Below are 17,179 nucleotides of genomic sequence, written 5' to 3'. Positions count from 1 at the left end.
ATTAGCGAAAATGTACAAACTTAACACTATAAGCTTAAGAGAGCAAACATGATAGATTTTATCAAACAAAGTATTAAAAACACGTCAGTAAATGTACAAATTTCCGGATTTATATAACAATCAATGCAATCATTTTGTCATTAAAATTCAGACATAAATAGTGCGATTGTCCTACATTTTACCAATTAAATTCCTCTGAATGCTTTGGCAAATCGCGTGTTTATTTACACTAAACAAAATATGTAAGTCATTTCAAACTAATCCTTACTTATTCTTCACGATTAAATACGAATTAAATTAGTACGAATTTCTGATTTCATGGTTTTGAAAAAAAAACTGCTACGATCAAATTTATCAATTTCTTTCATGTTTCCAGCCCGAATGATTTTGTACTCGGTATGAATTATTAACTAATTTTTGAGATATGTTAAAAGCATTTTGCTCGCGTTTAATTATTAAAGCGCTAAAATTTTTTTCTTTGATAGGTTGTAATAATGGTCTGATTTGGTGGCCGATAAATATTTAATTACGGCAATCAAAAGCTTTGAAGAAATAATTGTACTTTCATGTTTATGTAAAGACTGAACTATTTAATTTTATTTTCAAATTAAAGTAAAATTTGAAATCATTAAAAGCCCAAATGTTTAATTTAAGTATATACAGGTGTTTAAATAGTTGTTTTTACTTTTTTAATTTACACTTGTTAAGTATTTTTTAACTGATTTTGATGATCTTGTAGCTACTATTACACTAATTTTATGTTTTAACTCAGGTTTTTTTTTTTTGAACATACCAAATAAATTTTTTACTATGTTATAAGTGTATTGTCTACGTTTGAACTATCAGATTTAACCATATGCAAAACAATTTCCTAGCTTTGTTATTTTATAAATTTATAACTCATTATATACTGAGTATAGTGTATTAATGATTATCTTTTTAAACTTTAAAATTGTTTAGTAAGTTCTAATTTTGTAAAAAAAATATTTTTTATAATTTTTGAATAACTAAGTTTTTTTTCTAACTAAACAAAAACTTTGTACAGTTCGAAGGCAATTCCTGGCAGAAACACTACTTAGCAGGGGTCGGTACTGAAATGTACACCGAATTTTTATCAAGTTCTTTTGTTAATCACACCTTTCCCGATGTTTGCAAGTTTGTTTTAGTCTTGTGCATATATATAAAATAATAAAATAGTTCATTGTTATACATAGCATTAAATATTAATTTACTTTTTTATTGTTCGTCAAAGCTTAAAAGTATGTTACATAATAAACTTAACTTTTAACTGAAAACTACATAGTGAATGTATGTTATAAAAATAACAAATAGGCGTTAATAATTCCTTTAATATTTTTAATGGTAAATACCATTAAACGCTATTCATTTAATAAGTACAATGCGTTTAAAATTTTAAGGTAACGTTTAATATTTATTATATTTATCCAAAACTATTAACATATTAGAATTAGTAAGTTCTCACTATGTAACTTTGTTTTCAACTGTTTAAAATTTCTAGTATGATTTACTTTATTCTACTTCTTAGGTGACTTGATAACTTTATTAATTTTCTTTTTCGAAAGAAAAGTCTTTTCGATACAAAACAGTTTAAAGTCGCTTAGAAACAACTTTATTAATAGTATAGCTTGAAAAAAAATATTTTGTGGTTAAAAAGTACTAAAATGTGTTAAAACATTGAATAATACATTTTAACTTAGCTTTCGTTTAATTTTTAGTGTGATATAATTCAATCTTTATTTGGTTTTGTTTTGTAAATTTTAATTTGTTTGTACAACTTCTACTTTACATAATTTAAATAACTAGGTCGATAATCTTTAACCTTAGTTGAGGCTTTCTTTGTTTACAATAAAAACTTTTTAATATAATTTAGTTGTTACTTACTTTCAACAGATAATTTTATACCACTTTCTCCAAATACTTAATACTAAGTAAGTTTAGTACTTTTTGGTAGAAGTTTTGAAAGTTTAACATGTTTATCAAAATTAGTTTTTTTCAAACAATAAAATCAAACATAAAAAAAAAATATTGTAAACATCTCTTTATTTCAATATCAAAATATAAACATATATGTAAATATAAACTCGTTAAACTGGTTAACATGCAAAAAATTCTTCTGTAATGTTGATTAATAGAATTTTCAATAACTATTTATAAAATAACTTGGGTTTAGAATGAGTATATATTTTTTATTTTCGCAAATTATATAGTTTAGCTAAATTTTAATATAAAAAATTTCGAAACTTATTATAGTCTTCAATTTTTTTTTTTTTTGGCTACTTTTAAAGAAACCTAAACTTGAATATAATGTATATTGTTTTGTTTACATAGACAATGTAGTTTTCGTATAAACGTATTATTAAACATTTAACACACATATAAAAGTCTTCAAAGAAAATGTTTATTCTACCAGTTCAGTGACCTTCTTACTTGTTAGCAAACAGTTTTATCGCTTCAGTGTTAACCCAAGCTGTCACATTTGAAATAAAATACATAATAATTGATTTTATCTCCTCAGTTATGATACTGCCATATGTTGACATAAAACGAAAGAAAAACGTTGAGCTTTTTAGCAACAGGTTTATAATATTTCGTTATAAATTTGTGAAAAAGTATGTGTGTATTTGAATACAGAAAATTGTTGCTTTAAACATGACTGAGTGATTAAAATATAAATAAATTCAACACAAATAAGTTTTAACCAAAACTATATGTAATTAATTAGGCTAAACGAGCTATATGTAGTATTAAATAGTTGTCTAATCTTACAAAATACTTTAAGACATAGTAGATAAAGATTAAACTCATTAAAATTCTAAACAATTCTACAAGATATAGAAATTAGTAAAAAAATTAGTGTTTTAAAACACTTTCAAGGGTAAATTTTATGAATCTCAGGATGTATTTACAATATTATACAGAGTAGAAGAAAGTTGTTAACAGCAACTAACAGAATGGTCCTTTTATTTTTTTATTTTTGCTACGAAAAGTTTAAGTCTTGTGTTGTTTGTAGAGTTATAAATGTACTTAAATAGTTAATGTTTAGAATTTTATGAACGAGTTTTACAAAAAACATTAGAATGTTCATTAATACAAAAGACTAACTTATTAATTGATTGAATAATACTTTTTGATTTTTCTATATTTTGTTATGCTACTTTAGATCTACAAAATTTACAATATTTTTTTTAATATGTTAAATAACTTCAAGATTACTTTGGATTAAAAAAAGACAAATGTAAACTATTTTTATAATTTTTATTATCATTGTCTCTAACGTACTAATGTCGTTTATAGCTTATTATTCAACAGATAAAGCAAGTATAAAATTTATTATTGATTATTATTTTTTCAGAATCTGCTACAAAGTGTTAAATTTACTACTTATTGCAATCGAAGTTAAAGAAGGTAATTCGGATGAAAGCAAGTTAGTTTAAGTTAAATATCTTATTTTTAATAAATACTTTTTTTGTTTGTTAATAATAATGTAGACTGTTTTAAATGTTTAAAGTTTCAAAACATGTGGTTCCTAAAAGTTTTAACAAATTTTAAAAAGGTTTAAAACCTCGAAAGTATCTATTTTGAACAAAGTTCTAACAGATTTATCTTATCAAGTCAGAATTCTTAATTATTTCAGTTTAAAGTGTTTTTTTATTTACAGAATTTTGATAAACCCGGGAAACCATGTTAAAATACACGAGGGTACACTCGGATTTTTCATTGCCCAGTCTGCAAAAGAAGTTAAAAGGTATTTATTAATTAAAAAAAAATGAAATATTTATACTTATTATTTCTGTTTTTTATCTTGGTTTTGCAATTTTTAAAAAGTAATAAGCTAATTTTTATAAATAAAAACTAAGCTAAGTATTTATAAATAAAAACTAAGCTAAGTATTTAGAAATTGTTCTTAAAGCGTAGAAAAAAAAAATTATCAGAAATTTATTAAATATTAATAATACTTTAATGATTATTTGTTTTGGGAGTTAAATACAATATAATAAATATAAGCTGTATGAAGTTTTTATTATCTAGTTTATTATTAGACAACATAAAGCAAGTAGTTTTTATGCTACTTAAATTACTTAGATATAAAACTTAGTCTATTAAAAATAGTTTTATCGGATTTCGTCATTTTCTTATAGAATAAAATGCCATAACTTTTATTTTTAATATCTGATTTAATTACGACTGACTTATACTTATAATCTTGAGTGATTTTCGAGCTTAAAATTTCTTTTGTTAGTTAATTTAAAATAAATCGAACACTAATCAATTCTATATCGTCAAAGGTCAAAACTTAAACACATTTGAGGTCATTTTCGAATTTACTTATATCGAAGTAAATAAACTTTTACTGCAAATATTAAACGAAAACTTGAGACAGGTTCATTTAAATACATTTTATTTAGCAAACAGGTAAAATATGTTTCTGCTAACACTTATCAACTGCTCTTGTTGTTGTTATAGTAGTTAATAAAGGTTAGATGCAATATGTTTTACTAGTTTACTCAATAAAAAAAATTAATGATACTTGTCTCAAATTTTTGTTGAAACTTTTTTGGTTATGTTGTATTCTGTTCGGTAATAAATTATTTATAATATACTTTTATAAGTCCATTAGCATCAATATTTCAATGTACAATGTTCATTAACACCTGAAACACAGAAAATTTTTCACAAAATAAGAAATGAGAGTCGAAACTGCAGTTTTCACCAACCAAATAAAAACTCCATGAATATTCAAAGAATTTTTTTGTAAACTTCAACTACAACTTACCGTTTTGTTGTACCAACATTTGATCTTTTTAATTTTAAGTCCCTTAACTAAAATACTTTGGGATACATTTACACAAAAATCTACATTATACTAAATTGGCAGTGATTACTAAGAATTCATAATACTTATACATACATAAAAACTTTTTTTTAACTTAAGGTTCATTAGCCTTAATATTTTAGGATACATTTACACAAAAGTACTAAATGTTTCATGAAAGTAATAAGTACGAGTCGAAACTATTTACCAACTAAATTAAAACTCAAAAACTAATTTAAAGCATTTTGTTTTGTAAACTTCAAGTACAAAAACATCATTTTCCAACATCTTGATAAAACGTTGCAGCTCTCTAAAGACCCAGATTGGTCTAATCTGGTGTCAAAATCTCTTTTAAAACTTCGCCTAATGGCTTTAATAGTCGAAAACTGCTGGAATTTGCAAACTTTTAAGGCGTTTAGTTCCTAATTTAAGAGGATTTTAAAGTGTTTCGAGAATTAGGTTACTTGACACCAAAGTTAAATTTTAAGAGGAAATTCTCGACAATTTTTGCTTGAAAATTGATTTTCTTTTAAGCTCAGGTGTGAGAACAAATTTTAGTAGTTATAAACTTTATTTGTTTGCATAATTAATAAAAAATAATTACAAGTTTATATTGTTCGTAGTTAAATACCACTGTTATACTTAAGCTTAAAGTAAGAATATTAAATGTTGTAAGTAAATACAAAAAAAAGCCAAAATAAGTTGAACGAGGTATAGATTTCTGTTCTATTTAACTTTTTAGTATGAACTATAATTAAAACTGTACAATTTTGAATTGTAAATTATTTGTTTTTTAAAAACTATCAATGTTATCAATATACTCTTTGAAACTTAAAATGTTTTTTTTTGCGTTTTTTAAACAGAGTTTCGTTTATTTTTAACTTCAAATACACAATAACCACAATTTTCATATACTTGGTTTTTTACCCATTTGCCTGTTTTATTATCATACTTTTAGCTTGTTTAGCTACTAGTAGCATTACAATAGTAACTAAACACGGTAAATATAACACATGTGTTTTCAATGGTAAAATGCAAATTTTTCTTCATTAGCTCTTACATTACTGTAGTAAAATTAAAAAACAAACCTTTTCACTGTGCAAAAATTACAATTGTAAATATAACCTACTCTTATAGCTGTATTTATTAGTAATATTTTTAAATTTACTCAGTTTTTACAAATTAATAAGCTTTTATTCCTTAGTTGTTTACTAAAATTATACTCTTGAATTTTTTTGCGTTGTTTTAGTATTTTTATTTTTAAATATTTAAAAATGTTGTCATATTGTCAATAACATTACACCTTGTAATTTAATGTATAAATATGAAGTACTTAATTAAAAAAACTAATTAAACAATGTAACATTTACACTGTATTAAGTACTGAAACCACATAAAATGTTGTAACAATTTACTTTATTTCTCAATTTAGCTATTTCTTGTGGAGGAACATGTTTTAAATGTGAAACTAATTACAATAATCTGGAATAATCTAAAATTAGTAGTGTTTCGGGTGTGTTTTGCTTAAAACATTGCTTAATGACTAAAAACATTTGAGAAATTCACACTATTATAGCTTATGATTAGCATAAATAGCACACAGAATCTTATTTTAACTATAAATTTTACGTGTACTGTTTCAAAAACTACAAAAACTTAATTAGGTTAAATGCCTTAATAAATATGCAAAATTAATATTAGGTGCTATAATAATTTCGTCTTTGGTATTAAGATAAGTTTATAGTTCTAGTTTTTTTAACAATAACACAGCTAGTATAAAAAACTACCATTGAACGACAACTGAATTTTTTCAAAGTAGTTGTTGCAAAACAATTTAAAATAGTTAAAACCTGTCAAAAAAACTTTAAAACTTTAAAAAAATTATATTTGTTTAAAATAAGTAACAAAAAGTAATAGTTTTTGTTAAAGCTTATTTCAAATACTAACATTTAATACTTAATTAAATTTTATAACTTGTATTTATTAGATTATCATGTTTTCAAGAAACTGAGTTTATTTTAACAAAACAAAAATTCATAGCTTTGAATAGCATTAATACTTGTCATTTTGTCTTAAATATGTATAGAAGCCTTAATAAATGAAACAAAGTTATGCATATGGCAAAGTCCATTACATATTTACGTAAAAGTATAGCATAAAAACTAGAAACACAAAAAAAACTGTTCAAACCTTTCAAAAAATTTTTGTAAAGGGAGAGATAATGAAGCTACAGAAAACAGAGTATCCAATTCATAAAACAGAAAAACTAGACATGATCTCACTACATATTTCTACATACGTGTATTGATTTATAATCAAGAAAATTATTTTCATTCTCTTTTACTCTTTGCGTGAAAGCTAATAAAAATGAAACTCTGTTTTTTTTTTTTGATAAAAGTAAAAAAAATTCTGAATATGTATTTGTATGAGATCTTTACGCGATGTTGTGCATACACATAAAAATTTTAACTTACCAACTTACAAAAGTTCAACTCGAAAAGTTTTTAATTAGAAGCTGTTACGTTTAAAAATAATCTATTCAACTCCTATAAGGTTCTATTTATTCTAAAAACACGAAACACTTCTATGTACGATAGCTAACAATTCTATACTTTTGTTGCAAAATATTTATGCAGTTTTGAACAACAGCTACAAAAACTTAAACTTAAATAACTATATTTTGTATGAAAAGTAAAAAAAGAAATTAATCTTTTAATATAGTTTAAATATAATTCAAATCAAAACAAAAGCAAATATAAAATTACAATAATTTGAAATTTAAAAACTCTTATAAAACAAAACATTGAGATTACATCCAAAATATAGAGACAGGAAAATTAATCAAAGCTAACAAATTTGAACTCACTTTTTTCTCTCTATGCGTCAAATCTGATATAACAGCTCAATATCGACCAAATTTAAACATTTGTTCGAACTGAAAAGAATATAAATTCATGAAAGTATATGAGTTCTACCGGGAGTAAGGTATAAATTGAAACGTAGTGAAAACAATTTAGTATTTTACTTTAATTTAGAGGAGTTAGTTGTAGTTACACTTGAGTTATAGTTTTCTTATTTGATTTTTAATAGTTTTGTTCTATAAAACAAAAATAATGTAAAATATTAGTGTAACTTTTCACTGTGTTACACGTTAATTTATTTTCTATAGGAAAAACAAAACATAGAAAATTGTTACAAAATTTAAACAGTATTTTGGCTGAGTAATTAAGGAAAAAGAGATTTGTTTAAATATACAATAAATATACAGTTTTTGATAGTTTATCTATGGAAAAAATCGAAAAAAAAACCAACTCAAACAAACGTAAAAACGTAAGTATACGTCTGTATATTTCAAAATTTAGTGAGACGCACCACTGATACACATTGAGATGAAATTCCTAATCAAAACAGAGTATTAATAATTCACCTCTTCCACGCTTTTATACAAAACCTCCCCTTTCTGCCACGCTTTCCTATGAAACTACCCCCTTTCTGACTGTACACGCGCTGCCACGCTTCCCTCCCCTGCCGTGCCGCTGCCACCGCCGCCTCTTTCCCGTCTTCCCCCTTCGAGCGCCTTTTCACAATTTCCACTCTCCCCCCTCACCCGTCCTTCCGACGGGACGCGCGCTTCTCTCTCTGTCGCGTTCGCCATCTCCCCCTGTGTTGCGTCGACGTCGCGTATTGGGAAATTTGCGTCTCTTTAATCAAGCCGTTTCGTTCGGTGCAGTCATTTTTTGAAGTCGCTCGTTTTTTTTTGTTTGATTTTTTTCCCTGTTGTTTTTGATTTGTTGTTTTTTTTTGTGGGTTTAATTAAATAAAAAAAATTATTTCCGTTCTAAAATCGCTTAGAAGTTTTTTAATTAATTCTAAAAATAACAATTTATCGAAATACAATTTAAAACTCTGTTGTGTAATACCAAATTTATTTTTGTTATTTTTAACAACTTTTAAAGCTTTTTTTATTTAAGTACCTTTTAGCAAAAAGAAAATTTTTATGAACTTAAAATTAAAATGTTTTTTTTGTCTAAATATTTATAAGTCGTATGAATCTATAAAACTTGTTAGTTACTAACCTTCGTTCATTAAAATTTACAAAACTTTCGAATTTTAAGTATTTTTCACAACAATAATTCACGTAAGAAATATAATTGAATTTTTAATAATTAAAAGCTTAAATGTAAGAGGAAATTGTAGTTTTTATTTTAGTTTGTTTGTGTATTTATAAGTGCACATAAAAATTAAAAAAATTTATGTTTATTATATTCCATTCATATAAAAAAATTACAAAAACTGTTTACGTGCTATTTTTTTCATTTTAGAAGTTATATAATATTAAAGCTTATGGCACAATGAAAATTATTTTATAAATTACGTGAGTTGTGATAAATTTAAAATGCGTAACCTTTCAATGTGCGTGACATTCAAAAAGGCTTTAATAAATTGCTCATAGCGGCGTCTTATATATTTTATATATTAAACAGATAGATTTGAATTTTAAATTCATGAGTATACAGAAAAAATGTTTGTAAAGTTTAAGTTAAACTGCTAATAGTAAATTCAAGTGTTATTAATAGATAAACTAATTTGTGTTTTGTATGTTTAAAGCATTGTATTACTTCATTATATCTAAATAATAACACATAAAAACAACATTTGGTTTTTAAACAGAGCCTTACCATGCTTTTAATAATGTCATAAGAAGTTTACTATATAGCTTGAAAATTTTAATTTTTCATCATTAACTCTTTTTTAACAGAGCCCTGCTATATTGTGAGCAGTGTCATAAAAATGTGGACCAACCGGAATTGATAAAAGGTTGCGAATGTAATAATAAAAAAGCCCTACATGGTTCGTTTTTACTTTTATATTACATAACTTTTAAATTATTTAATTTACTTATTTTTTAATGTTTAGATTTTTACTTTTTTGTCAATTAAGACTTAAATTTAATACAGTTTAGATCTAAATTTTCTAAATATTAATTTCTACCATTTCGCCATTTTTTCAATGGTACAAGTTTTTACGATAACTTTTAAAAATTAAATACATGACTAGTTAAACAAAAATAATAATGTTTATCAGAACAAGTCTGATTTTAAACTTTTTTTTGTATTCTACTTGAAAAATAGTACGAGAGCGAGTGAAAAAAACTTGAATTTGAAAATTTTCACCTATTTAAAGACTTTAAACAAAATTTACAAAAACATTGAAAAAATAATGTTAAAGGTGTTTTCATGTAGAGCAATACCAAATTAAACTAAATAGATTTGCAAATAAGTTTTAACATATATTTTATACAAATAGATATATAATACTTCCTTTTTTGGGGTTTACACTATAGTAGTACATACTTGTTTGTAATATAGCAAGTTTTAATTAACTTTTTGCACGAATTAGAGAATGATTATATTTAAATAGAATATTGTTGTTATAATAGCTAAGAAGCATGCTGCACTCTAGAGTAGTTAATTTTTTTTCTTAAACCCATCACTTCTTTTATTGATTAGTATGTTTTATCAATGTAAAACAACAATCACTGATCTTATATACAACCAATTAAGTTCTTTTTTTTTTAAGAATAATCTATAAATTTCTATATCGTAAAAGTTTTGTTAAAAAACAGCCTTTAAAACTTTCTTTGGGCTGTGAATTTAATGCATGTAAAAATAGCAAAAAGGTACTACCAAAAATTAAAGCATGTACTGGAAGTAGTGTTGAAAGTAGACAAACTAAATAGTTAACTATGGTGGCTTAAGAGAAGTAACAACTACATTAGCATATTAATAGTTTGATAAAACATTAAGTTTTTTATTTACGTGTAAAAACATATGAAAGTTAATCAAACTTTTTTAAAGACTAAGTCATGAATACGAATGGATCTTTAATTAAGATGCAAACCATAGTTTTGTCAGAACTGCTAAACATACTGGCAGCTGTTGCTAGCCCTCAAATTACCCAAGAAAACTTGTAGTTGTAGATATTTTATATGATTTTTTTCCTAATTTTTCAACTGTTAGACTTGACACAAGCAACGAATTGTCCTCAAACTAAATGCTAGCAAAACGATTTAAATGGTAATTGTTTCACATCTAGTAGTATTTTGAAAACGCATGTGCAAAAATAAATTGAAAAAAAAAGTTGTTATGTCTAAATTGGAATGGAGCTTAAAGCATAGACAAACTACCCGAGGACGTTTGTAATTGTAAATAATTATATAAAACCCCCCAAACTAAAACTTTTAGACTTTCCACACAGGCAAGAAACTTTTGCTCACCATAATGGGAATGGGACCCAACGAAAAAAAAGAAGGTAAGAAACAAAAAGTGGTGAAAAAAAAATAAACCAAATTAGCCTGAGCTAATTGGTAGTTTTTAACCAAAAAAGTTTTAGTTTTACCCGTGAGCTCGTTATGATTTTATTTTACTAAAACAGGTTTTTTAGTTTTTCTATTTGCTAAAAACACTTTGAATTACAAGTTTTTAAATATTTTAGATTAAAGTTGTTATCAACTAATATTTAAAAGTTAGCGGTATAAAAACTCAAGTATAAAAATTCTTAAGTCTGTTTTGTGAACAACTAAAACTTTCTTTAAAATGGTTAAAAGCATAATTTTATTCGGCTTATTTTAATTACCTCGTTTACTTAAAAGTTTTAAAAAACCCGGGAAACAAAAGTAGCATAAAACCACTAAAATTTACGATCTAACAAAAAGTTAAAAGGAGTTGCTTTTGACATTTGCAAATAAAACTTACAAAAAACGTTTAGTTTACATAAATAATTTAATTTTACAATTTCAAAAAGTTAAAAGGAATGCGGTATTTTGTTAAATAAAAGTGTCCCGGACTTGAAAGTAGGCTTTTTACTTAAGAAAAACAAGTAGTTTTAATTTCAGAGTGTTTTAACGGTTTTGTTTTCATTTGAAAAAACAATAATTTTTTCAACTTGATTTTATGTTTATTTTTGGTTTTCGTAATTTTATTTTGAATCATCAAAATTTGTCATTTAAAGTATTTTTTAATGTTTTAAATAGATTTCAAGAGATTGACAACACTAAAAACTGTCTGTTTCTGTGTCTTTATTTTTTAAAGTATTAACTAGTGAAATATCTATTTGAATGGAAAAGTACATTATTTTTATTTTAATATAAATTAAAGTTTTAAATTTAATAAAACGGTCAATAGGGGTGTACCATGTGGACTACAGAAGTTCTGAGTTTTTGTACCCAGGTTAGATCGGCTTAGTAGAAAAAAATCTGCAATAAATAAAGCTTTGATGACTAACCAAAATTATTAATTTTGTAAACAAGTAGAGCTTTGATAATTAACAAAAACTAAATAATTTTGTAAATAATCAGAGCTTTGATAATTAACAAAATTTTAGAATTTCGTAAAATCTAGAGTTTTTATATTTAACAAAAATTTAGATTTTTGTAAAAAACTAGAGCTTTGATAATCAACAAAAGTTTAGATTTTTGTAAAAAACTAGAGCTTTGATAACTAACAAAAATTAAAAGTTAGAGCTTTGATAATTAACTCAAATAAAAAAATCTGTAAAATCTTGCTTTCATTATTAAGGAAAGCTAAATAATTCTGCGAAAAACAAATAGTGCTTTGAGAATTATTAAATTTAGAAAAATATGCTAGAAAATATAACAATTGTGGAGCTTTTATAATTAATAAAATAATACTAACGTGCTTAGATTATAAACAGCTTTAATTTTATATTGAGAAAAAAACACTATTCTATTAATTTTTAATATTTTAATCAAATTATTTACGATTTTATTTTTGTTATTCTGTTTACTGAGTTTGAATAGAAATTATAATAATTTGCTTCCAGCTATTACACTTTCAAAATTAAAATTATAATCTATTTTACTTTAAAGAAGTCAATTAAAGAAGTTTAGTAAAAGCAATTATATACAAAGTTTTGAAGCATCACAAATTATCCAAAACGTTTTAATGACCTTTATGTGTTGAAAAATTATCTATTAATTTTTTTTAAAGCGTATTTAGTTATATTATGTTCTTTTAAATGTTAATTTCACTCAAACTTAACTAAAAATACCTAGAAAAATGTGTTAGGTAACCTTGAAACATACAAGCTTTGTCTTTATTATTTTAAAATCATTCTTAAGAGTTTATGTAAGCTTTAAAAAAAACTTATCATTCACATTGATTCAAATTGAGTTAAAGTTCTTTATTTGTTTAAGAAAATAATTTGAAATTTAAAATAGTTCAACTAAATTTAAAAATTTAGACTTAATTTACTTCTTTCTGAATAAAACATTTATTTTACTTTTTTTAGGATTAAAGGCTTTAAAGTATCAAAATAAATCAAGTTGATGCAAAGTTTTCTAGATATATACTTGTAAAGATAAACTTGTAAGAAGTATTATTGGCTAAACAACATGTAAACTTGTAAGATTTAAACTAAACTCGTGTAAATTGTTCTAACGTTTATTGATTCAAGAGGATTCTAACTTGTTAATAAACTCGATTATTTCACCTACAATCCCGTATAATGACCTTTACACACAACCGATCAATAAAAAATCTGTTTAATTCATTTTTATTTCATTTATACTGCTCAGCTAGTACACAACACACGTTAAATTTAGAACTAACCACTGAAAAATATGTTTTTCCAGCTTATTTTTTCGAATTTTCATTTATTACTAAATGACTTGTTTTTTTATTTTAAAAAAATATGTTTTAGTTTTATAAAACATTGGTTTGTATGTGGAAATACTGTAAGTCTTTTGCAAACTGTGCAACAAATTCTTGTTTTAATAAAACATTTTTGAGAGTGTTACATAGTATATATATGTTATGCTAAAATAAGTATTTAACTTTTAATTTATAAATAAGTATAGATCTTCCAAAAAACGTAAACAGAGTATTTAACAAACAAAGGTTTAGAACTAAACATATAGTACAACTGTTCTTTTTAAATAAACATTCTGACTAAAGTATTTAAAATGTTAACTTGTAGTAATTACTTTTAAAGTTATGTGTTTAAAGTTTTCAAATGTTCTGATCTTTTTTAGTACACATTTATGCTTTAAATTGATTACACGATTTCAGTTTTTGTAATTGATTCGTGTTTTTTGATGTCTTTTATTGAAAATAGCATGATTTTGTTAGTGATAGCTTTATGTAGTTTAACTTCTAACATACAGCTTTTAGGCTTGAAAACAGTCTTTTTACTAGTTTATTGTAAATTCAGTTTTGTTTTTAATGTTGTAGTATTTATCTATTAACAGCATGGCTTTATTTAACGTTTTTTCTACTAATCGCATGCCTCTGAAAGTTTTATACGTATACTTTTAAAGTTTTGCTTATTTACTTATTCTTGTTTAAATTTTAAAAACGATTTACATTGTCTAAAAAAAATCTTACAAGCAATACAAAGTAAAATGATACACCAAAATTTTTCACAAACTTCTACCAAAACAAACCAATAATTTTTTTTTGTTTAAAAAAACAAGTTTGTGTTTATAGATTGACTTCAGATTAAAATTAAAACGATAACACAATACAAAAAAACTAAAAAAACACTCAAACTAAAAAAAAAGCTTCTTTTTAAAATTCAAATCCTCAGAGAAAACGTGTAATACACTGGTGTAATCATTTAACTTTTAAACTAATCAAAAACCATAACTATGCCACCTGACGGTTATAAAACAAACAGACGAAATTCAGCCGTTCACGATAAGTAATACGAAGATGACGAACCAGGTACAGAACAGAAAACAAAAGAAATCGAGTTTACTGAATCACGATTTTATTGGGAACAATGGGAAGAAGAGAGGAGATGAAATCATTGTGAAAAGGTTTGTTTTATAAATATTAAACTTTTAATTTAACTTTAAACTTAGTTCTGACATTAAATTTAAGTATTTGTATTATTATCAAACGGAATTAAACTTTTCCGTTAAATTTTTTATAATGTTACTAATAAGAAAGGACATAGAATTTTAGTAAAAAATTTAACTCTTTTTTAATAGTTTTTTTCAAATACTTATTTTAAATAAAGCTAGCACAACAGTATTTTAATTATTTGATTGTGAAAATTTAACAGAGCAGTTGCTAAACCAAAATTTTGTTTTATCTTCTTTTTTTTTTTGTTCTTTTTTTTATGAAAAATTTTTAGGCGTTGAACTTATTGTAAAAACTTTTGTATTTAACTTTTCAAATTTTTTAAACATAAGTTTAAAGTTAAATTATCAAAATATAACTACCTAATGTAACTGTTTGTAATACTTGATAGTAGTTAGTTGAGAAATTTTATTTTAAAGGTTTTTACGAAAGTTTTTATTTCAACTTTTCTAAAACATTGAAGCCTATAAAAACTAAATACACTGTAGTCTAAAAGTAAGGTATTTATTAATAACGTTTATTTTATACAAATTAAAGTTGAAAATTAGTTTCTTTCTGCTAAATATACTCAGTAATTTAGCTAAGTCTTTACTTTTAGAGTTTTTTTTTCCTTTTTTTTTTATATCAGTTGAATATCAACATTTCTTCAACTTTCTTAAGACCATTAAATGTCTCAACAACTGCTCTCAAAGCTAAATTTAATTTTTTTAAAGATTTGTTTTATCCAAATTTCTCAATACTTAATGCTTACCTGAACTATATTTGTAAATTAGCTTTTAGCAAGCTAGATGGTTTAATAGCCATTTGATAAGCCCATTACAGTAACATATAGAAACTTTCTAGTGCTTAAGCTTTTTTAAACAATCATAAATCTTCATTTGAAACAAAAATTTTACAAACAAAAAAATATAGTCTTGTAAATACAAACACTTTAGCGGAAAGTTTATCGACCTTCGAACATCTTCGTAAAAGTAAATTGATTTTCGAGGAAACTCGGCAAACTTTTGTTTTTTTTACTAAATCTTTTAAACTTGGTATAATTTCAGTGGTTTGTTGATGTTTTAGATGGTTATTTTTGTAAAATTTAGTTTACTCGACTCTTGGTAGCATAAACTTCCACAATTTAGTATTGTTGACAAATAAGTTTGTTCAAATTTTATCGTAAATCACCATTAACTAACTAACAAAATTTATAGAGTTTTTAAGGTGCCATAAAACATAATAATTTACTCTTACATTTCCTAAACATAAGCTATAAAAGAATTCAAATTAGTATTTTTTACCTTAATGAAAACAAAAAGTTTTACAAGCTTTGATTTTAAAGCAACCTTGCTTTAAACTTAAAAAATATATTTAAATTTAAACCTCACATCGGCTTATTCGAATTCAAATACTATTATACTACGATTATACTCTGAACTTTAAGGCAAACACACCAGAGTTTAAATCGCATTACAAGCAGAAGTTGCAAATATAATGTTTAATTCAAATGAAAATCCAATTGAAAGTACAAACTTAAAGTTGTTCTTCGCAAAGGAAGTGAATTTATTGATTGATTTGTTTCGACTTTTGAACTACCTTCGATTGTTACAATTGTTCCAACAATTAAGAATTTCTTGTAAACTGAGTTATTCTGCATTTTGCGGTAAAATGTCGTAAGATTTTTGTCTTTTCAGTAATCACTTTTTAAATTTTTTGAATGAAAAATTATTTTAATCACTATAAATATTATATATTAATTTTTTTGTACCTTTTTTAAGTGGTTACAATTATTTTAACAACTAAGAATTTCTTGTAAACTGAGTTATTTCGAATTTTGTGGTAAAATTTCGTAAGATTTTGTCTTTTTTAGTAATTTTTTTTTTAAGTTTTTAAATCAAAAAGTTTTTTAATTAATATAAACTTTATATATTAGTTTTTTTATACGTTTTTTAAGTTGTTACAATTATTTTAACAATTAAGAATTTCTTGTAAACTGAGTTATTTCGCATTTTGTGGTAAAATGTCGTAAGATTTTTGTCTTTTCAGTAATCACTTTTTAAATTTTTTGAATGAAAAATTATTTTAATCACTATAAGTTTTATATATTAATTTTTTTGTACCTTTTTTAAGTTGTTACAATTATTTTAACAATTAAGAATTTCTTGTAAACTGAGTTATTTCGCATTTTGTGGTAAAATGTCGTAAGATTTTGTCTTTTTTAGTAATCTTTTTTTAATTTTTTAAATCAAAAAGTTTTTTAATTACTATAAATTTTATATATTAGTAGTTTTGTAACTTTTTTAATATAATAAAATAATTTTAACAACTAATAGTTTCTTGTAAACTTTTTGTACTTTTTAAAATAAGTTGAAAGAATTCAATTTGCTAATCTTGTCTTATAACATTTCTGTTTTTCTATACTTGTGTTATAGTTTTTTAAATATACAAGTTATCATATAATTTATTTTAATAATAATTG

The 17,179-nt window shown here is 24.1% G+C and overlaps 1 protein-coding gene across 1 annotated transcript in view; it reads left to right on the top strand.

Annotated features, from left to right (window-relative positions):
* The window catches only part of LOC145844080 (calcium-activated potassium channel subunit alpha-1-like), a 62,263-nt gene that overhangs the window by 32,622 nt on the left and 12,462 nt on the right, over positions 1–17,179 (top strand). Inside the window, exons 14-20 of the mRNA XM_082951424.1 lie at positions 1,046–1,155; positions 3,374–3,445; positions 3,680–3,766; positions 9,594–9,685; positions 11,093–11,146; positions 12,019–12,063; positions 14,531–14,672. Of these exons, the coding sequence (XP_082807550.1) occupies positions 1,046–1,155; positions 3,374–3,445; positions 3,680–3,766; positions 9,594–9,685; positions 11,093–11,146; positions 12,019–12,063; positions 14,531–14,672 (602 nt within the window). The remainder of the gene's footprint in view (positions 1–1,045; positions 1,156–3,373; positions 3,446–3,679; positions 3,767–9,593; positions 9,686–11,092; positions 11,147–12,018; positions 12,064–14,530; positions 14,673–17,179) is intronic.

Source organism: Thalia democratica, chromosome 9 (genome assembly GCF_965202585.1).
Source record: "Thalia democratica chromosome 9, ktThaDemo2.hap1.1, whole genome shotgun sequence".
NCBI lineage: Eukaryota > Metazoa > Chordata > Thaliacea > Salpida > Salpidae > Thalia > Thalia democratica.
This window is presented reverse-complemented; position numbering and strand designations above follow the sequence as displayed.